Raw genomic sequence first — 19,986 nt, 5'->3', positions numbered from 1 at the left:
GCAGTATACACATGCCATTTAGAAACACAGAGGTAGGGGCTCCTGGCTGGCTTGGAGCATGCAACTCTTGATCTCGGGGTTAGGAGTTCGAGCCCAGTGTTGGGTGTAGAGATTACTTAAAAATGAAACCTTAGAAACACAGAGGTAAATATCAGTAAGCTTAAAAAGCTGGAACTCCTCAGGGTGATCATTTCAGGTACAGGGTCTGGGATTGTCCTTGTGCTATTGCACTTTCTAAACTGTTTCAATAAAAGTATGTCTTGGTATCAAAGTATTGAGAGATCAAAGGACAATGATGTGTGGGTGGTCATCATTTTGATCTTATTTTCAGATAGGGCAGAAATGGTTTTGTAAATCATTAAGTATTGGAGCCTAACACTGAAAGGGAGCCAAGGCCAGATTTCTTTTTTCTTTTCCTTTTTCTTTTTCTTATTTGTTTGTTTGTTTATGAGAGAGAGTGTGCATGTGTGTGTGCACGTGGGAGACAGGCAGAGGGAGGGGACAGAAAGAATCCCAAGCAGCCTCCACGCCCAGCATGGAGCCCGATGCAGGTCTTGATCAATCCACAACTGTGAGATCGTGACCTGAGCCAAAATCATAAGTCAGACACTCAACCAGCTGAGCCACTCAAGTGCCCAGGAGCTGAGAACAGATTTCTAGACTGGGTTTCCTCTGCACTTTCTTGATAAGTCACTTAACCTTTGGGCGCTCATTTCTTCAAATGTTAGTGAGAATGATGATCTCTTACATGGCTAAAATGGTTTTTAAAATTACTTTAGCTTCTAAAGTTCCATGTTTCTGGGTGTTAAACTAATTTTGTTTTTAAACACGCACTACTGTGAATGCATCAGAGCTTCAGAGCTGGTTTTGGATGCAGCATGGCTGTGTGGTCACAACCAACCCTTGCTATTATTCTTACCTAGCATCTTCGGTAGTAGTCACTTGGCTGTAGGGTTTCTCAGTACCAGTTTATGTAAGTATTCATATAATTGAAATCCAATAGCTTTTTAAAAACCTATTCAAGTGTAACAAAGAAGAGTGTGTACCTTACAAGCTCTGAAATTGGAATATACAGCTCAGTGACTATAGTTGATAATACTATACTGTATATATGAAATTTGATGAGAGTATATCTTAATTGTTTTCATCACATACACACTCCGAGGTGATAGATGTGTCCATTAACTTGGTTGTGGTCAGTATTTGGCAGTATATATGTATATCAAATCGTGTTGAATGCTTTAAATATATACCATTTTATTTGTCAATTATACTCAGTAAAACTGGGAAAAAAAATTATCATTATCCCAGAAGCCCCTTCCAGTTTCTTCCCTCGAAGGGTCAACCGCTACCCTGACTTGCAATAGATTAGGTTTTAAACTATATATAAATGGCAGGTAGTGGTTTTTAAAATCATACATATATATGCATATACATTTACTTGTTTCTTAAGTCAAAAATATTTATAAATACATGTACATAAACGTCTGTACACATTCATACTTTTAGATTTTGCGGGGAGGGCTTGCCAATTTTGTTTCTGGCTTCCCAAGAGGACAATATTTAAATTTGTTGAGATTTCCTGCTGATATTGATTGTATAAGTAGTCCAAGTCCTCCCCAACTTATGATGGTGTTATGTCCTGATAAACCCATAAGTTGAAAATACCATTAAGTCAAAAATGCAATTAATACACCTAACCTACTGAACATCCTAGGTTAGCCCAGCCTACTTTAAATGTGCTCAGAACACTTACATGAGCACAGTTGGGCAAAATCATCTAACACAGAGCCTATTTTATAATGAAGTGTTGACTCTCTCATATAATTTATTGAATGCTGTACTGAAAGTGAAAAACAGAATGGTTCTATGGGTACAGGTAAGTGTGTGGGTTGATTGCATGGCCTACTGGTGGCTGGTGAGCCCAGCATCCTGAGAGAGGATCCTACTGCCTGTCGCCAGCCTGGGGAAAGATCAGAATTCAAAGTTAAAGGTGTGGTTTCTACTGCATGCATATTACTTTTGAACCATCATAAAGTCAGGGACTGTAAGTTTGAGACGATCTGTATGCACACATTTATTACCCATTTACTACTTCTAAGTATGGGCATAAAAGCATAGTTTCAAGTATGAAAACTTTTATTCTAGGTCCAGTGGCATTGCAGAGCACGGATGGTTGCAGGAGCCAATTTTTACATTGTCGGACGAGACCCCGCTGGCATGCCTCATCCCGAAACAGGGAAGGATCTTTATGAGCCAACTCATGGTGCCAAAGTGCTGACAATGGCCCCTGGGCTCATCACCTTGGAAATAGTTCCCTTTCGAGTTGCAGCCTACAACAAGAAAAAGAAGCGTATGGACTACTATGACTCTGAACAGTAAGTTTTATTGTCACAAATCTATGAAACGCCTTGTGCTCTAAGCTGTTCCCAGGGCTTTAAAGTATTGTCTCAGTTTTATAATAACTTCACTTTGTTGTACAAACTTTGTTGTACACATTTCAGAGAAAGGCCAAACCAAGGAAACTAATTTCTCAGTATTCCAGCAGTTAGAAGTAGAAGTAAAAATTGAATCTGGTTTCATGCTTCAGGTTCATATATAAATGGCATGTAGTGGTTCAGTTTTTTTGTTGTAGAGTGCATAAGGGCAGTATTAACATGACTATTTCTGCCATATCTACTGTATGTTATGGAGCATGTAGTAGAGATGATTACTCTGGTAAGCCCCCAAAATCTTAGTATTGAGAGAATTTAATAACTATGCAATCACTTATGTGATAGACACTGTCCTAATTGCTTTATAGGCATTAAATTAATCCCTACAACAATCCCATGGTGCTATTATCCCGATTTTATAAATTAGTAGTAAGCTGAGGCATACAAAGTTCGAATAACTTTTATAAGGCCCAGAGCAGTAAATGGCAGCCCAGCAGTTGAACCCAAGCAGTGTGACTCCAGAGCCTTTGCTCTTGACCACGAAGAGTGTAACTTCTTTCTTCAAAGATCTTAGGAGGAGCAAAACACTAACAAGCTTTTAGTACAAATTATTGGTAGTGTTGAACATGTATCTGTGTCCCTTTAATGAAAAATTATATTAATTTTTATTTATATATAAAAACAATTGTTAGTACATTCTAAATTTATTTTTAAACATACATTTATTTTTGAGAGACAGCACAAGTGAGGGAGGGACAGAGAGAGAGGGAGACACAGAATTCGAAGCAGGCTGCAGGCTCTGAACTGTCAGCATAGACCCTGACATGGGGCTTGAACCCACAAACCATGAGATCATGACCTGAGCCGAAGTCGGACACTGAACTGACGGAGCCACCCAGGCACCCCAATTGTTAGTACATTCTAAATTTAGAGTGACATGTTAGGGCTCTAGAATAGGAAGTTATGGGTTCTAGCTGTTTCTTTGCTGTGTGACTAGCCTTGTTTCTTCATCTCTAAAATGATGGCAGTAGATGAGTTGATTCCATCTTAGTTCAAAATCTGTAGTTCTTTCCATGATCTGTAGCATCTAGTTATTTTTACATTTTTAGCAGATACTTGTTTTGTTGATTGATGCTTTTTTAGTACAAATTACAATTCATGTGCAGCAAGTAGAATGGAGAAGTGCTTTTTTATTTATGTTTTCTTACATTTATCTTTACTGATAGGTACTAATTGAAAATTGTCCATGGTCTAATAACCTTTAATCTGAGAGTGCTCATCCTTTTTTCCATGATACTTTATAGTTAATTCTGTGTTCAGGAACAGAGAACACTGATCCTGACCCTGTGTCCTCATTTGGTGTAGCCCATTTTGTAATAATGGGGATGGACAAGAAAGAAAAAGAAACCTTTTAAAGATCAAAACATTCTCTTGTCTCTATAAGTGACATGAAGTTTGGTGTCATTTAATTTCTTTGTGATAAATGGTAAATTGGGTAAAGAAATACTGCTATTTACAGTAGAGTTTGAGAGATTTATTGGCTTTTCACTTAAGGCATAAATACTGCTGGAGAAAAAATGCATAATTTTAGATGATAGGCTTTTCTGAGTGATGAACTGGAGCTAAAATGCAGGAAAATTTTATGAGTCAGTGAACAGAAAGGGCTTATATAACTGATACAGGCAAGTGTAAAAGAACTCCTAAGTACACTTTGGGGCCTAGGTGTGGAATTCAAGACAGGAGCTATTCTAGACTATTATTTTCTGAAAATCTGAAATGTGGTCCAGATTCTAGTATACTTCTGAACCAAACCAAGAGAAGAATTTGCAATAATCCAGACCATTTTTACTTTTATAAAAGATCAGGATTTGCCAACACATAGAAATAGTTTTAAATTGTGGCATGTTTTGTTTTGTTCCGGCCTAAAAATATATAGGCCTGTGTATGTTGTTTGTATGTCTATTTATATATGTATGCATGTGTACATACACTTACATAATGTATGTGCACACAGAGCAATGTCACTGTCTCACAAACAGGGCATCTATAAGAGGGGTGTGCTGAGAGTTGCAAATGGGCCCTTCTCTTCCAAAGGGATGCCTCAGAAGCTTTAACAAGAGAATTTTAAGTAAAGGGGCACCTGGGTGGCTCAGTCGGTTAAGCATTCGACTCTTGATTTCGGTTCAGGTCATGATCTCATGGTTTGTGGGTTCTAGCCCCACATCAGGCTCTGTGCTGGCAAAAAAAATTTTAAAAAAGAATTAAAAAAATAAAAACAATTTGAGTAAACCTTGAACTATATTGCCACAAAAGGTGATTGAAACTGAAAATATAAATTGTTAAGGAAAGTAAAAAGTTTCCAATACAGTCCTGTCTTTTTGTGGTTAAAATTATCTAGTGCCTCCATTAGAGATTCTAATTTACTTATTTCGGGGAGAGGCCTACACCCCAGCAGTTCTTTTGTAAGCTCCCCAGCTGCAGACCCTTCAGTGTGACTCATGGAGGGTAGCATTGCTTTCTACATATTTGTAAAACATACAGTGTCAGAGACAGAATGCTGGGCTGGGAAACCCTTTACTTCTGATCCAGCATGCAGTTGTTTGTTTAGTTTGTGTACAAGATGTTATGAACATAATCTTGTTCTGAAAGTAACAGTCACTTACAGAGTGAGGAGAGAGAAATAGAATCATTCTGCCCGTGGCCACATGGTTAAAACTTAGGTGAGTTTCCATGTCCATGAGTTAAGGAAACAAAACTAAATAGAGTTGGGCTTTTCTTTTTCACTTCTCCTTTACTGATGTTTCATTACTGTGGTTTCTTTGCATGCATGATCAGGTGATTTAATCACCCGCAGGACCTAGAACCCATCTGTATGTAGTTGACAGACGTGCTGGGGGAAGCCCTTGATAACTTTCACGTTTTGTTAAATCTGTGTAGTATTGCTTTAAGTCTCTCTTTTAATCATTCAAAAGCTAAATAATTACATCAGTTCTCATAAGATTTTCCAGTGATGAATTCTATATTAGTTGCATGAGTGGCTCATTTTCTTGGAATTTTTTTGAGTTTACCAAATCTTAATAAATTGTAACTTGGGAAGCCTTAAAACTGCCTTAGTTTTCTGATTTTTTATATTTGTGTTCACATATAATTAAGTTGATGGGAACATGTTGGAAAGTGATTAAAATTTTGTGGAAAGGCGAGAGTCTTTGATGTAGTGAGAAAACACAGTTATTAATTATGCACATATGAGGTTGTCTTATGTTTGATTAATGGATGTTATTCAATGCCAGCTTTTATGTAATTAATGATTTTGCAGCTTTTGATTTAATTAAATACTAGTGTAAGACAAGGGTTAGGGAGAACAAAAACAAACTTTATGAAGATTTCAAGTAAGATATTGATAGGAATTATGATAAAAATCATCTGTTTATACTTAGGAAGCTCAAGTAGGCTCGTATTTGCTATAATAGTGACTCAAGGAAATTTAGTTTTAGGACTACAAGACTGAACTCCATTCTTTCAGATATTACAAACAAACTTTTAGAATTCTCAGTTATTTGTAATGTTTTCTCCTTTATGCAGATCTTCTTAGTATTTGGGTGAAAAAATTCAAAGTTATGGTTCAGATTATTGAAATGGCAACTTAACAAAAAGAGCACACATGAGTGAGAGTGCCTTGTGGAAATGGGTATATGAAGGGACAGGTGGACGAAAATGTTCCAGTCTGGTTATTTCCACATTATCAGTAGAGTGTTTTCATAGCTTTAATGTTGAAGTTGATATTAATTCACATACTGTTAGTGTCATTTAAAAAATATTCTAATTATAGACACTTTTTCATATAGCTTTCCCTTCTTTTATGTGCTTTCCACAGGAAAGCTCATCTTTTCTAGTGGTTTCTGTGCAATGACTTTTAAAGCTATACTTCATTGTTTCCAAGTTGCTAATTGTGTTAGTTTTCTAGTGCTAACACATGACTACAAATTTAGTGGCTTAAAACAATCCTTACTGTCTCACAGTTTTTTGGGTCAGAAGTCTGGGTGGACTGCATTGGATTCTCTGCCCAGGCTGGGCTCTCATTTGAAAGTTCTGGAAAGAATCCATTTCCAAGGTGACCCTTGTTGGCAGAATTCAGTTCCTTGCAGTTGTGGGGCTGAGGTCCCCATTTTCTTGCTGGCTGTTGGCTAAGGATTGCTCTCTGATCCTAGAAGCCATTTTAGATCCTTCTAGACACCTCCATCCCAGCAACAGAATCTCCTTCATGGTGAATCCTTCTCCCACTCCAAATCTCCCTGACTTTCCCTTCTATTATTTGAGAAAAGTCTTTGCTTTTAAAGGTCTCCAGTAATTTAGGTTAGACCCAGGTAATTTCACTATTTTGCCATACAAATGACCTATAGTGGTAGTAACATTATTTGTCTTCATTCTTTCATAGACCCCTCTTTTGCAGACATTCTAGAGAAGTGAGAAAGTTAAGTTTTCTAGAAGTAAAATGTAACTTTTTTCTCTGGAGGTTAATATTAGGAATAATAGATAGGACATCCTAAGGAGATGTTGTGGTATTTTCATTATAAAACCCAGTAGTACTCCTGTCCTGCCTTTTTTAATCAGTTACAACATCTGAAAGAGAGAAGACATTGGTGGGGGGGAGGGTAACCAATATAAAGGTCCCAATCACAACTCTATTGTGCTGGAATAGACTATATGGAAGACTTATTTTTTTAATGCCAAGGACGCCAAAGAAGCGTTGAACCAAAGAAGGCCAAAGATCTGCTCCTTCCCTGCACCTCAGAGCCCTGACCAGTTTTGACTACTCTTATGAGATAAACGGACATATGTGATAGGGGAAAAGTAGAAAGAGCAAATGAGACAGTTCTTGGGAAAGAGTTCCCACAGAGCTTAGGGGAGAATAATCTGGGTCTCCCCGGAGAGCAATCCAAGGTGATCTTAACACTCCAGCCTGGTGGAAGGAAAATAGGCCTTAGTCATAAACCTTTGTTCCTAGAAAGTTCCTTTCTGGGTGAGTGGGGTACCCTGATTTTGATGCAATTTGGGGTAACAGATGAATAGGATGCATTCTTCCAGTGGTCAACCAATAAAATCATTATGGAAACATTTAAAAGAAAAATAACATTCAGGCAGTCACCTATTTTATGTGTGTGCTTTGAGTTTTATTCTTTTTCTGTATGTTGATTTAACATAGTTGAGTTTATAATAGGTTTTTTTTTTTTTACCCTGCTTGTAATTATTTACTTTTCATGAGCATCTTTCCATGTTAAGCTCATGTAAGCATGTATTTATTGTAAGCTCTCTGTATACATTCTATTATTCGTTCTGGTACCGTACTGTGCCACAAGTCCCGATGGTGTGTGTGCAGCACAGGGCCGAGTGAGGAAGCTTGGGAAGGTTCCCTCTGTGCTGTGGAACAAGACTGGCTGAGAGGCTTCCTCACACAACTTGTGTCCTTAGGTATCACCGAGGGCAGGTAGCATCTGCTTGTCATAGCTGGTCCCACCCCTTCTACCCCGTTGTCTCGCACACATGGAGCAGAGTTTTTCCATATCTGTACTTTCAAATGCTGCTCCACTGAGACCTGGTCGTGATCTCCCCTCAGACTGTGGAGCTGTGCCGTGTTGTCACTGGTCTTACTGCAAAGAGTTCCAGGAGGAAAGAGCCACAAATCATCATGTCTGATGTCTTGATTTTTTGTTTTCTCTCTGCTTTGTTTTTTTTCCGTGACTTTTGGGGTCTCCTCATTTTTTTTATGCTTTCTGCCCTTTTGGGGTACAACTGGGATTTACTTAGTATAACAATATCAAATCAATTTCTTTCTTAACAACATGCCATTTAGCAGACAGGCTTTCTCAACCTTGGCATTATTGACATTGGGACCAGATAATTGGTTGGGAAGGGGTGCCATCCGGGACATTCTAGAATGTGTGCCCTGGGGAGGAGGAAGCGAGGTTGCAAAATCACCTCTCTTGAGAATCAGAGGTTTGTAACAATATTGGCATGTTTGGGTACTTATTTTCTTTTTAATTATTTTGTCATTAGTCACAAGTCAAAAATATGGGTTTGTTTTTGTTTTTGTTTTTGTTTTTTACTCCAGAGACTTCTTTTTACTTTTGTATTTGGAGCTGATCTAGATGTTTTGAGAGTAACAGATATCCTGGTTTCTAAGTAAATGAGGATATTCACATGTTTCTTAAAAAGTAGAAAGCAAATAACAAGATGAAGAAATCCTGGTGACAGATATAAAGGAAATTATTTAATGTAGTCAAAGCAGTGTCCTTGCCATCTAGCAGTGTCCTGGGTTTACCTAATTTTCTGGTTAACTCATGGATGCTCAAGCTGCTTGAGTTACTAATTTTGAAAACCCTTTGAAAATGTATTATTTCGGTCTCTATAACCTACTGCAACTAAACAGGCTGTATACAGAGAGCAGCACTCAGGGACATCAGCGTGTGCTCAGAAGAGGTCACTACAGTCTGCTGAGAGGAAGTTTTCATACAATGGGATTCAGCCATGTACCTCATACCAGACAATTTTATTTGGATGATGGGCACCTGAGAGCTTCTGAGTTTAGCTTTCAAAAAATGGAGATCCACCATCCACTCTTGAGTAATCAGAGGCTTCTTTCAGTACCAGGTGAAAGTTGATACGCTCTTTCCCAGCACAGAAGCCCCATTTTGGCCATTAAGGTATTTACGGATCCTTTTGAAACCTGTCCATTGGCACTCAGTTCAAAACCTCTGTTTGTCTACACTGTGGTAGATTATAGTCTTCATGACCCTTTTTGATAAAGAAAATTGACTTGACTGCAGTGCACTTAAGGACGGTCCTTGAAATTTGTTGGGTTTTTTTTAATGTTTATTTTTGAGAGAAAGCATGTGCGAGAGTGGGGGAAGGACAGAGAGGGAGGGAGACAGAGGATCTGAAGTGAGCTCTGTGCTGAGAGGGAGAACCTGACACAGGGCTTGAACTCATAGCTGTGAGATCATGACCTGAGCCCATGTCAAGATGCTTAACCAACTGAGCCACCCAGGCACCCCTAGAAATTTGTTACCTGTCTGAGTGTTTGATAGGAACTGTTCTCTAGCTTTTACTTAAAAGATTGGGGTGTTGGGAGGGAAGTATGATGAATTAAGGATTTTGGTTAGGTAGGTTCTAGATAGTTGAATTTTTTGTGTATTTCAGTTGGTCTTTGGTTTGAAACTAAACATTGTTAAATTTGTCACGTACATTGCCAGCCAGTGGTTTTTTTGGTTCTGAGAAAGAAATCCATAAATAACTGTTTATCTGGTTTTGGAGAGATGACTTTTTGACTTCACGCCTAAGAATTCTTAGTGTTTTGATTGACACAGTGTCATACATGAGCTTCTTTCAAGTTGGATGAAAAGTTAGACCCCAAATAGTTCATTTGATTCACTTAGAAGTTACCACTATGATTTTTAGTTCTATCAGAGAAGAAATTCCCCTTTACTCCTCTGCTTGCTTATCATCTAGTTACCTTTTTTTACAAAGCCCATACTAATTGAATAACGAACCCTCAAAAGGTACACTTGATGGGCCATCTGTTGACCCCAGCTCTTGTCCATTTGAACAACTCATGATGCTGGTGGCTCTGATGACCACATATGTGGACTAAGAGACAGCAGATGGTTGTAAAGATTTAAAATCTTCAACAAGTGGCCAAGAGTCATTGTACTTCGGAGTTAGTCAAGATGCTGGCCACATGTAGTTAGTATATCCCACGTGGGACAGGATGCTGGTCCACAGGGTCCCCGCATAGCTTGCTAGATGGCGTGTTTTTCCTTCTCCTTGCCATTCCATCCCTTTTCTTTCTTTAAGAGATGTGGACTGTAAGAAGCTATGACCAAGTGGTTTTTTTTTTTTTTTTTTTTTTAAATTTTATTTTTTTTTTCAACGTTTATTTTTTTGGGACAGAGAGAGACAGAGCATGAACGGGGGAGGGGCAGAGAGAGAGAGACACACAGAATCGGAAACAGGCTCCAGGCTCTGAGCCATCAGCCCAGAGCCTGACGCGGGGCTCGAACTCCCGGACCGCGAGATCGTGACCTGGCTGAAGTCGGACGCTCAACCGACTGCGCCACCCAGGCGCCCCACCAAGTGGTTTTGAGAAGGAAAAAAAAATCAAACATAGTTGTGTGTTTGTGTGTTGTTGTTGTTGTTGTTGTTGTTTTTCCAGGCACCATGGGAGATTGGTTAACTAGTGTAATTAGATGGCTTATTAGAATTGCTTTGTAGTGAAAGCCCTCAGGGTCATTTATTTGGTAGCCTTTCTGTTGTGGCAGATTCCTGATTACTCCCAGGTAAAGTTGAGAGCTAAATTTAGATTATTCCCCAAATGCCTGAGTTTTTACTTGACTCAGTTATTTCTGTAAGCTCATGTCTAATTAAAGATGAGTTGTGAAAAATATGATTTGATTCTAGATAATGTGACTCTTGTACGAAGTCCTTGCACCTGACTTCTTATAAAAAGTAAAATCCTTATGTGACAGTACAAGTATGAGGCAGAGGAAAATAAATGTGTTTTCTGTAGCCAGGGTGGAGTGGAACCGCCACCATGTGGGAACAGAAACTCCCATTTCATGTGATGAAGAAATGCTTGTGGCATGCGGGGCAGATGGAGTGTGAAATAGAGTCAGGAAAAGAGGTACCCAGGGACCTTGGTTTTAAAATGCAATTTCAGAAAGAATGCAAGCAGACTTCTGGATTCCAGACAGTTTGGCATTCTAGGGGAAAGAAAGGGCTGTAATTGGTCTGGCGTTTTTCCTTTAATCAAATAGTCAAGACAGTCATCCAGAAAGCTGTGCTCTCACTTCGTTCTCATTGCCATCACGAGCAAGCACTTATGCATGGGGCACAAGATTTCCTTTGTTGAAATTAAAGTTTAAGATTTACATGGCCATAAATCTCCAGGGTCATAATTTTCCTTAGTGAAGCTTATATAGGGAGCTCATCAGTGAACCTTCTGAGGACCTGCAACATTCAACCAGTGTTTTGTTGGGTAGATTCTAGCTAAACTAACTGATTTTACATCAGATTGGAGTGAGGATGTTTAGATACAATTGGAAAGCTCGCTGGACCCCTCCACCCTCTTGGCTTCCTCTCTGACCTCAGGTGGAACCTGGCTGGCCTGGAGAGAAAGTCTGTAGTGTTGATGGATTCTGTTATTAATCCATTCCCACACAGCTTCATGTTCTCCTTGAGGGCAGTCTCAACATCTTTATTGAGAAGGTTGGGAGTGTGCTGCATTAACTGCCTCATCTTTTTCTCACCCCAAACCATCCCTGTTTCTACCTTCCTTCACTCCTGCTGCTCCTCCGTGTCAAAGCCCCACTTCCTGTGTTCTTCATGTCAGACTTTTCTTCTTCATGTTTCATTTTTCTCTTGGCTTTCATCTTCCTTCCTTTTCTCAGTCTTGCCGTTTATTTTCTTCCACCTATACACTTGCTGAAACCTCCCATTTCCTTTAAAAAAAAAAAAATCTCATCTCTTTTTCCACTCTGTATCTCTGCCAGCTTACCATCACATCTCTTTCCTTCGCCATCTACTAAAACTCTTCAGTTAAGAAGATTTAAATTCCAATTTGTAAATCCAGTAGTTATTTTTTTCCCCTCATGGTCCTTTTCTCAGCCTCTCTGTGGCCTTAACACATTAGGATTTCTCTTCTCCCGTGACCTCCATATCATCTTGGTTTTCATCCTACTCCTTTGACAAATGCTTTTCCTTTTGCTGAGTCATCTTTTTTTGGAGAGCTTACCTGTTTTCTCTAACACAGTCTTCATTTTAGTGTTGATAAATTTACAAATTATGTTTCTAACCCCAACCTTACTGAATTTTTTGGAATCTTGTCTCCCAGTCTTGCTTCTTGTCTAGGCCCATCTCACATGCAGTCAATTTCTTTTCTCCCCTCAGGTTGTCATGTGTATGAGAGAAAGGGGTTGGCTTATTTCCCTGTGGTAACCAGCCCATCTGCATGGGCCAGTTTATTATAGTAGATCTGACTTGTCTGACACATTGAACAGATGATAGAAGTGAGAGAGACCCCTAAATTTAAACTAGTTTGAATCCATCTTTTAAGCAATGTCTGTTAGCCTTTCATTTTTATTGATCATCTCTGAAAATTTATATAGACATTTAAAATATGTTTTACCTAAGCAGATGAGAGCTGTTTATATATTGAGTTGAATGCATAGGTATATCTTCCTGTCTTTCTTGTAGTTGAGGGAATAGGTAGAGCACACAGGGTGACTAGGGGAAGATGTTGCATGCCTGAATTAAAGTAGTGCCTTTCTGCCTAATAGTTAGAGATGCTTTTCCTATGACTGATGAAATGAGTCACACTATTTTGAATAGTTGTGTTTTTTTTTTTTTAATGTTTATTTTTGAGAGTGAGAGAGAGAGATAGAATGTGATTGGGCAAGAGGTAGAGAGAGAAGGAGATACAGAATCTGAAGCAGGCTCCAGGCTCTGGGCTGTCAGCACAGAGCACGATGCGGGGCTCAAACTCACAGACCGCGAGATCATGACCTGAGCCGAAGTCAGACGCTCAACTGACTGAGCCACCCAGATGCCCGAGTCATACTATTTTGTATTGATGTCCTATATGTATAATATTCCACAGTAAAATTCTTAGATATGTTTCAGAGGGGGTTGGGGCAATTACTAAAGTCTGAGTATCTCACTCTGGAGTTGGAAAGGCCAGAACTGGGGCCAGCAGCAAATCCTAAGAGGTCAAACTAGATTCAGGACCAAGAGTCATGTTGATCTTAGGAACTAACAATTGTGATCAGGCATAGAGCCAGGCCAGATGAAAGAGGTGCACAGAGCCTGGTGGTGATAAAACCAGTTCCAAGGTTTAGAAGCCCAGTGAGCAATGGGGTCATTGAGCACGCAGACAGAATCAGAAAAGCAGAAGGAGAGACCAGAAACCAATGCACGGTTTGGATCATGAGGAAATCACAGTATTTCTTTCTTGGTCTGGAGTCCACAATCTGAGGGCTCATAGGTAGACAGTGAGCCAGGTTAGGAAGGTGTATGTGGGTTCCCCTGCCTGAAGTGGAGGTGAGCAAGGTCAGAGAGAAGGTGGATGTGCAGATGATTATGGAAGAGATCGTTGTGAAAGTTATGGAGAAATTTCTAGTGGGAACAACTAGATAAAAGGGAATATACAAGTAGCTTAAATTAACCACAGCAATCAGAAATCCTGCATTTCCCTTTTTTTTTGCCAGAAGATGAAGAGTAGTGACTCATTTAAGACCAGATGTGCACTGTTCTATATTGAACCAGTAAAATTTTTCTATGCATACACTTTTGCATTCTTTTATATTTCACCAAATATTTATTGAGTTCCTAATTAGAAATAGTTTTGAATGTGTTCTGTGTAGCTAGCACCATCCAGATACACTCTTTACTGTTAATGCCTGGTACATAAGTGTGAGTTAATAGCCATTATAACTACTTTGAGACCAGTATAGGAAGCATAATGGTATAGCAGGACCTTATTTATCTGCTTTCATCAGGGGCAGTGTTGAGGTTTCAGGTTAATTTAAGGTTAAATTTTTAAAAATTACTTAAAATCAAATGGCTGGAGATTATTTTAAATAAACTTTTAACTCGTTATAAAAATTATTTGATATTTTTTGATTTTGATAATTGATAAAAATCATTTTTAGAAAACTACAGAAAACATGAGCAAAATTAATAGCACTGTGGTAATACTGTATGGAGATAACCACTGTAACATTTAGGTAGGGGCGCCTGGGTGGTTCAGTTGGTTGAACTTTCGACTCTTGATTTCAGTACAGGTCGTGATCCCAGGGTCGTGGGATTAAGTTCTGAGTTGGGCTCTGCACTGAGCATGGAAACTACTTAAGATATTCTCTCTCTCCTTCCCTCCCTCTGTCTTCCCCTCTTCCCCTCTGCTCCACTCCTCTGCTGGAGCTCTCTTTCTCTGTCTCTCTCTTTCCAAAACAAAACAGTTTGCATATATTTCTCCTTCCTTTGTTCCTTCGTTCCTTCCCTCCTTGCCCCCTTTGCGAGAGAGAGCAAGAGCTTGATGGGGAAGGGGCAGAGGAAGAGGGAGAAAGAGAATCGGAAGCAGCCTCCACACTCAGAGCAGAGCCAAACACGGGACTCAAGCTCACAGCTGAGATCATGACCTGAGCTGAAATCAACAGTTGGACAGCTTACTGAGCCACCCAGGCGCCCCTTGGGTATATTTGTTAATAGCCTTCTCTCCACACCCTCTGTATTTTTAACAGAATTGTAGTTGTATTGCATAGAAAGTTTTGTGTCCTGATTCTTTTACTCAGGGCTAAACCATAATTTATTTAGAAACTTTAACCTTCAGGTCATTTACAGTATTTTACTATCCTAAAACAACTTCCACTTAGCTATCTTTATGCATAACATAAAGATGTTGTGCATAGATGTTGTGTGCATCTGATTTTTTCCTTAACATAGGTTCCTAGAAGTGTAATTATTAGTTAGAAAATATACTTGGCATCTCTCTAGAAGCACGTGGCAGTTTATGATTTATGTTCCACAAATAATGAAGTGGGAGGGAACATACAGCCGTTAGCTAGGAGCAAACATAGCCTGTGATCTGGTGACCCGAGTGATCCAGAGCTCTTGCTGGGTCCTGGTCTGCTATCTAGGTTGGTTCTTTTTGTTTGGGGGAAGAGGATAAAATTACTAGTGGACCATCTGTGCCATAGCCATACATGCTCAGTTCTTAATGGTTTAAGGGCCTTTGTGTGTTTTTGAATATAAGATGAGAAAAACTAACAATACTTCGGTGGTATCAGTGGAAGAGTATCATTTATTGCTACTTACCTGTTTTTGCTATTAAAAAATTAGTTTTCTTTTAATGTTCCAGTATACATTTAACCTTTCAGAGTCAGACTTCCTAAAGAGCTTTCTGCCTGCATAACTAAATTGGATTTAATGGGTTTTTTTGTTTGTTTGTTTTTCATTTTTTTTTAATGTTTTATTTATTTTTAAGACAGAGAGAGACAGAGCACGAGTGGGGATGGGGCAGAGAGAGAGGAAGACACAGAATCTGAAGCAGGCTCCGGGCTCCGAGCTGTCAGCACAGAGCCTGATGCGGGGCTCAAACTCACGAACTGTGAGATCATGACCTGGGCCGAAGTCGGACGTTCAACCGACTGAACCACCCGAGTGCCCCTGTTTGTTTGTTTTTAATTTCTAGTTCTAAATAGTAGTCCCATGGGCTGAGGAAGAGGAAATGAGGGAGGGAGATTGGTATGGCTATAAAAGGACACCCCAAGGGATCTTCAAGGTTTTGGAACTGTTAATGCATCTTGACTGTGGTGGATACGTGAACCTACATATGTGATAAAATTGTACAGAACTAGGGGTGCCTGGGTGGCTCAGTTGGTTGAGCATCCGACTTTGGCTCAAGTCATGATCTCACAGTCTGTGAGTTCAAGCTCCGTGTCAGGCTCTGTGCTGACAGCTTGGAGCCTGGAGCTTGCTTCAGATTCTGTGTCTCCCCCTCTCTCTGCCCCTCCCCTGCTCATGCTCTGTCTGTCTCTCTCTCAAAAATAAATAAAAACATTAAAAAAATTTTTTTTTTATTGTACAGAACTAAATACACAGAGAATTGAGTACAAGTAAAACTGGGGAAATCTGAATAAGATTGGTAAATTGTATTCATACTGATAACCTGATTGTGATATTATGCTCTAGTTTGGCAAGATGCTACCATTGGGGAAAACTGGATAAAGGATAGATGAGAGCTTGCTGTATTATATCTTACAATTACATGTGAATCTACAGTGATCTCAGTAGATATTTCAATTAAAATTTGTTTCCTAGTTCTAAAAATGGGTATTTTGATAGTATGGTGGTTTTTGTTCAGTGACAGATTTGAAATCAGATTGAGCATTCATTTACAAGTACAGTACTATGTTTTATCCAGATCTTTTTGTTTCCATTAAGCTTATCTACCATGAACAGAAGAAGAAATGCTTTTTAAAATTTCACTGTCACTGGGGCGCCTGGGTGGTTCATCAGTTGAGAGTCTGACTTTTTGGCTCAGGTCATTCTTGAGGTTTGTGGATTCAAGCCCTGTGTTGGGCTCTGCGCTGACAGCTCAGAGATTGGAGCCTGCTTTGGATATTCTCTCTCTCTCTCTTCTCTTCTCTCTCTCTCTCTCTCTCTCTCTCTGCCCTTCCCCTGCTTGCACTGTCTCGCTCACTCTCAAAAAAATTAAATAAACATGAAAAAAATTTTTAAGTTTCACTATCCCTAAGATTCTAGAAATGGGATGTAATTTTCTTTCTTTCTTTTTTTTTTTTTTTTCTGTTTCAGCCATGAAGACTTTGAATTTATCTCAGGAACACGAATGCGCAAACTTGCCCGAGAAGGCCAGAAACCTCCGGAAGGCTTTATGGCTCCCAAAGCCTGGACTGTGCTGATGGAATACTACAAATCCTTGGAGAAAGCTTAAGCTATTGACCCTGTCACTCCACCTTTGACACTTAACTGAGTAACGAGGGGACCACGTAGTTCCTGTTGGCATTTCTTTGTGGTGGTGTCTGTCTGGACACGCTTCCTCAACACAGACCACTTTCCTTAACTAGCGTCAGTTTTGGTCTGCCTTACGAGTTTTGTTTTGAACTAGTGTAATACACTGCTGGTTTTAATGTATCTTTTCCACTTATTATAGTTAATATTCTTACAGTGCAATTTTAAAATCTTGTCTTTTTATATTATATTTATGCTTCTGTCTTATGATTTTTTCAAGCTGTTGTATTAGTTGTAACCAATAGTATACACATTGAATCTCATTTTTCATCCCTTGGAAAAAGAAAAAGTCCACTAAACAATAAACTTGGCTAGACTTCGTTTGGGGAATTTTACAAGACATCTGTAGCAATTAGGTTTTCTTTTTCTACATTGAAAAATATAAACTGCTTGCTTCCTTCCTTCCAGGAAGCTATTGATCTCTTAGCTGTTATAATCTATTCTTATGATCTGTGTAAGCCCTGAATGAACTTTCGACCTATTCAATAACATTAAACTTTTTGGCTTCTTATTTATATGATGTTTTTTGTTTTGTTTACACTTAACCTTTCCTTCTTGTGAAAAGTTTCTGATGGAGGAGGGAAAATACAGGGATCTTTCCGTTACTTGAATCTAATAATTAGCTCCTGTTTTTCATAGTGAATTTTTAAATGGAAAAATGATAATGCATCCTGTCCAAAAATTCAACCAGATTCCCCAAATATCTCTAATGTTCTTAAACACCTTAAGGTGGTGGTACTAGCCATAGAACTAAGGAGATGATGGTCCATTTGGGGAGGGGGCATCGTATCCAGTTTGCTTTTGTAGGATATCCTCAAGTAGACTATTCAAGTGGAGATGTTTATTTAGGAGCTGGATATACAATTTTGGTTGAGATGCCAGCATTTTTGATTTGCAAGCATACTTTCTGTGAAATAATCATGATCTACTCTTTAAAAATTTAGCATTAAAATGAGATGGCAGAGTATACATGGAGATAATGTATTGTCATTAAGGTAAATGAGAATAAAATATCACTAGGCAAAGAGATAGAAGGAAAAATGCAAAAACAGTAAAATTGGATTATGGAAGGAATCAGTGAGAAAGTTGGTAAATAGAAAAAAATGGAGGCTATGAGTAGATATTTTCTAGTGGATAGATTTATTCACTCGTGAATACTGAATAAAAATATTCATTAGGTAATGTAGAGAGTTATATGGATGGATATGTTTACGGGAACAATTAGAAGTGACAGTTGGTATTATTTTGGTGCCACATTTTCTAGATCTCTTTTTTAAGGGAGAACTCCTTTATATAAGTCTACATAGGTTGAAAGGCACCATAGATTTTCCCTCTCCAACTGCAAACAGCTAAGGTATAACATAGCACCTCAGCTAATTTAGAAACTCCTACCTAAAGTGTTGAAAATGTGTAGGAAGTGATGCAAAGATATAGAGACAAAACGAATCATGGATTCATGGTGGCAGCGGTAGAGTTGAGATTCTGGGGACTGTGATGTCAAGTGGAAGTGGAGCCCGTGGGGATGGGGTCTCCTGTGCAGAAGTAGTATCCCGTCTACAACATTCCAGTGGTGTGACCTTCGGTCAGTCCTCCACATCAGCTTCATTTCATTCCATACCATTTTCTGAGCCTCATTCTCTTGCATTTTCCATCAATTCTCTAAGATACCCAATAGTCTTCCTATAAATTTCTTTGCTACCAAAATTATCTGGAGTCTCTCTTGTTTGCCATCAAGCTCCCTGATCATAACATAAGCATGTGAGGAAAATGTGTATTTCATATAAAAATCTTGATACTGCTAAATTTCAAGGTGATTTTTACTGTCAGCTGTGTATTTAGGAGTTAAAAATACAGAAGAAAAACATCTTTAAAAACTTGGCACTTAGGAAACTTGTCCTTTATACTCATAAAATCAAGATGAGATCATGAAGAAAAGAAGTTACGATTAATAGCATTAGGATGAAATGTGTTCTAAAAAGTAGATTTCTATTCTATCTGTAATTGTCCTTTCCTGAATCTGGTCCCCACTGTACCCCCTGGCCTCCAGCCTGCCAAAGAGAGACATGATGAAAACGTAATTCTATGCCCCTGGGCCCTTGGGATTGGCCACCCACTTGTGTGTTGCAGAGAAATGGGGAAGAAAATAGAAGCACCCAATGATTTCCACTAGTTCACATGTTGGTATGTGTATCTTTAATCAAAAAATCTGATGCACACAAATTTAATTTTTCCTCTTCCCAGTCCATAAAAATGAGCCCAAGCCAATCTTTAAAACATTCAACCTTTTTACATTCAACCTCTCCTGCCAAGTGGTCTTGGAAATCTCAGTGCCATTTTTTTTATCTATCCATCAGTTGGAAAAGAGAATGGAAAAATACTCCTTTTTAAAGAAAGGAGGAAAAGAAAGTGCAATCATCTTGGCAAAAATAATGTTTTAAATCTGTCAATTCTCTGTTCTACTCTGGTAATCCAGACCACATATTTGAGTTTTATTTTCATCTAAGAGGGGAGCAATTATGTCTGTCTCTTGGAAGTCAGCATTCAGATACTTTATCAAGAAAAATTCGGAAGTCATGGTTCTTACACATGGTCTATTTTTTATTAGCACATATGTATCCAGGGGTTGGTTGGCTCACAAAGTAAGGAAGTATTTGGCCACTGGGCCTCCTTTCTGTGTGTGGTATATTTCTTGGAGGGCCTGCAAACCTCTTGGGTTATATTTTTGCTGGATTCCATTCCCTGATCCACACATTATTGTCTTGAATATAATTATATAAAAATGGCACAAGGAACATCCTGCCCACTTAACTCCGAGCGAGTGTTTTCTGGACTGAGGTAAAAGCTGGCTTCCCTAAAGATATGTACTTGAGGAGTGACTAAGCAGGGGTGTGTTAAGATTGAAGCCTCCTTGTTATCCTGACTTCCTGCTTCCCCAAATTCCCAAGGAAAATGGCACCAGAATTGAGGGCCT

General features: G+C 39.0%; 1 protein-coding gene across 1 annotated transcript in view; it reads left to right on the top strand.

Moving 5' to 3' along the window:
* The window catches only part of PAPSS1 (3'-phosphoadenosine 5'-phosphosulfate synthase 1), a 103,894-nt gene extending 86,364 nt beyond the window's left edge, over positions 1–17,530 (top strand). The window contains exons 11-12 of the mRNA XM_047091792.1: positions 2,149–2,378; positions 16,800–17,530. Coding sequence (XP_046947748.1) covers positions 2,149–2,378; positions 16,800–16,938 — 369 coding nt within the window. The 3' untranslated portion in view covers positions 16,939–17,530. The remainder of the gene's footprint in view (positions 1–2,148; positions 2,379–16,799) is intronic.
* Positions 17,531–19,986: the final 2,456 nt, after the last annotated feature.

The sequence above is a fragment of the Lynx rufus genome, unplaced genomic scaffold (assembly GCF_022079265.1).
Source record: "Lynx rufus isolate CCGP_SWC_20201006 ecotype Redwood Valley unplaced genomic scaffold, mLynRuf1.p SCAF_3, whole genome shotgun sequence".
NCBI lineage: Eukaryota > Metazoa > Chordata > Mammalia > Carnivora > Felidae > Lynx > Lynx rufus.
This window is presented reverse-complemented; position numbering and strand designations above follow the sequence as displayed.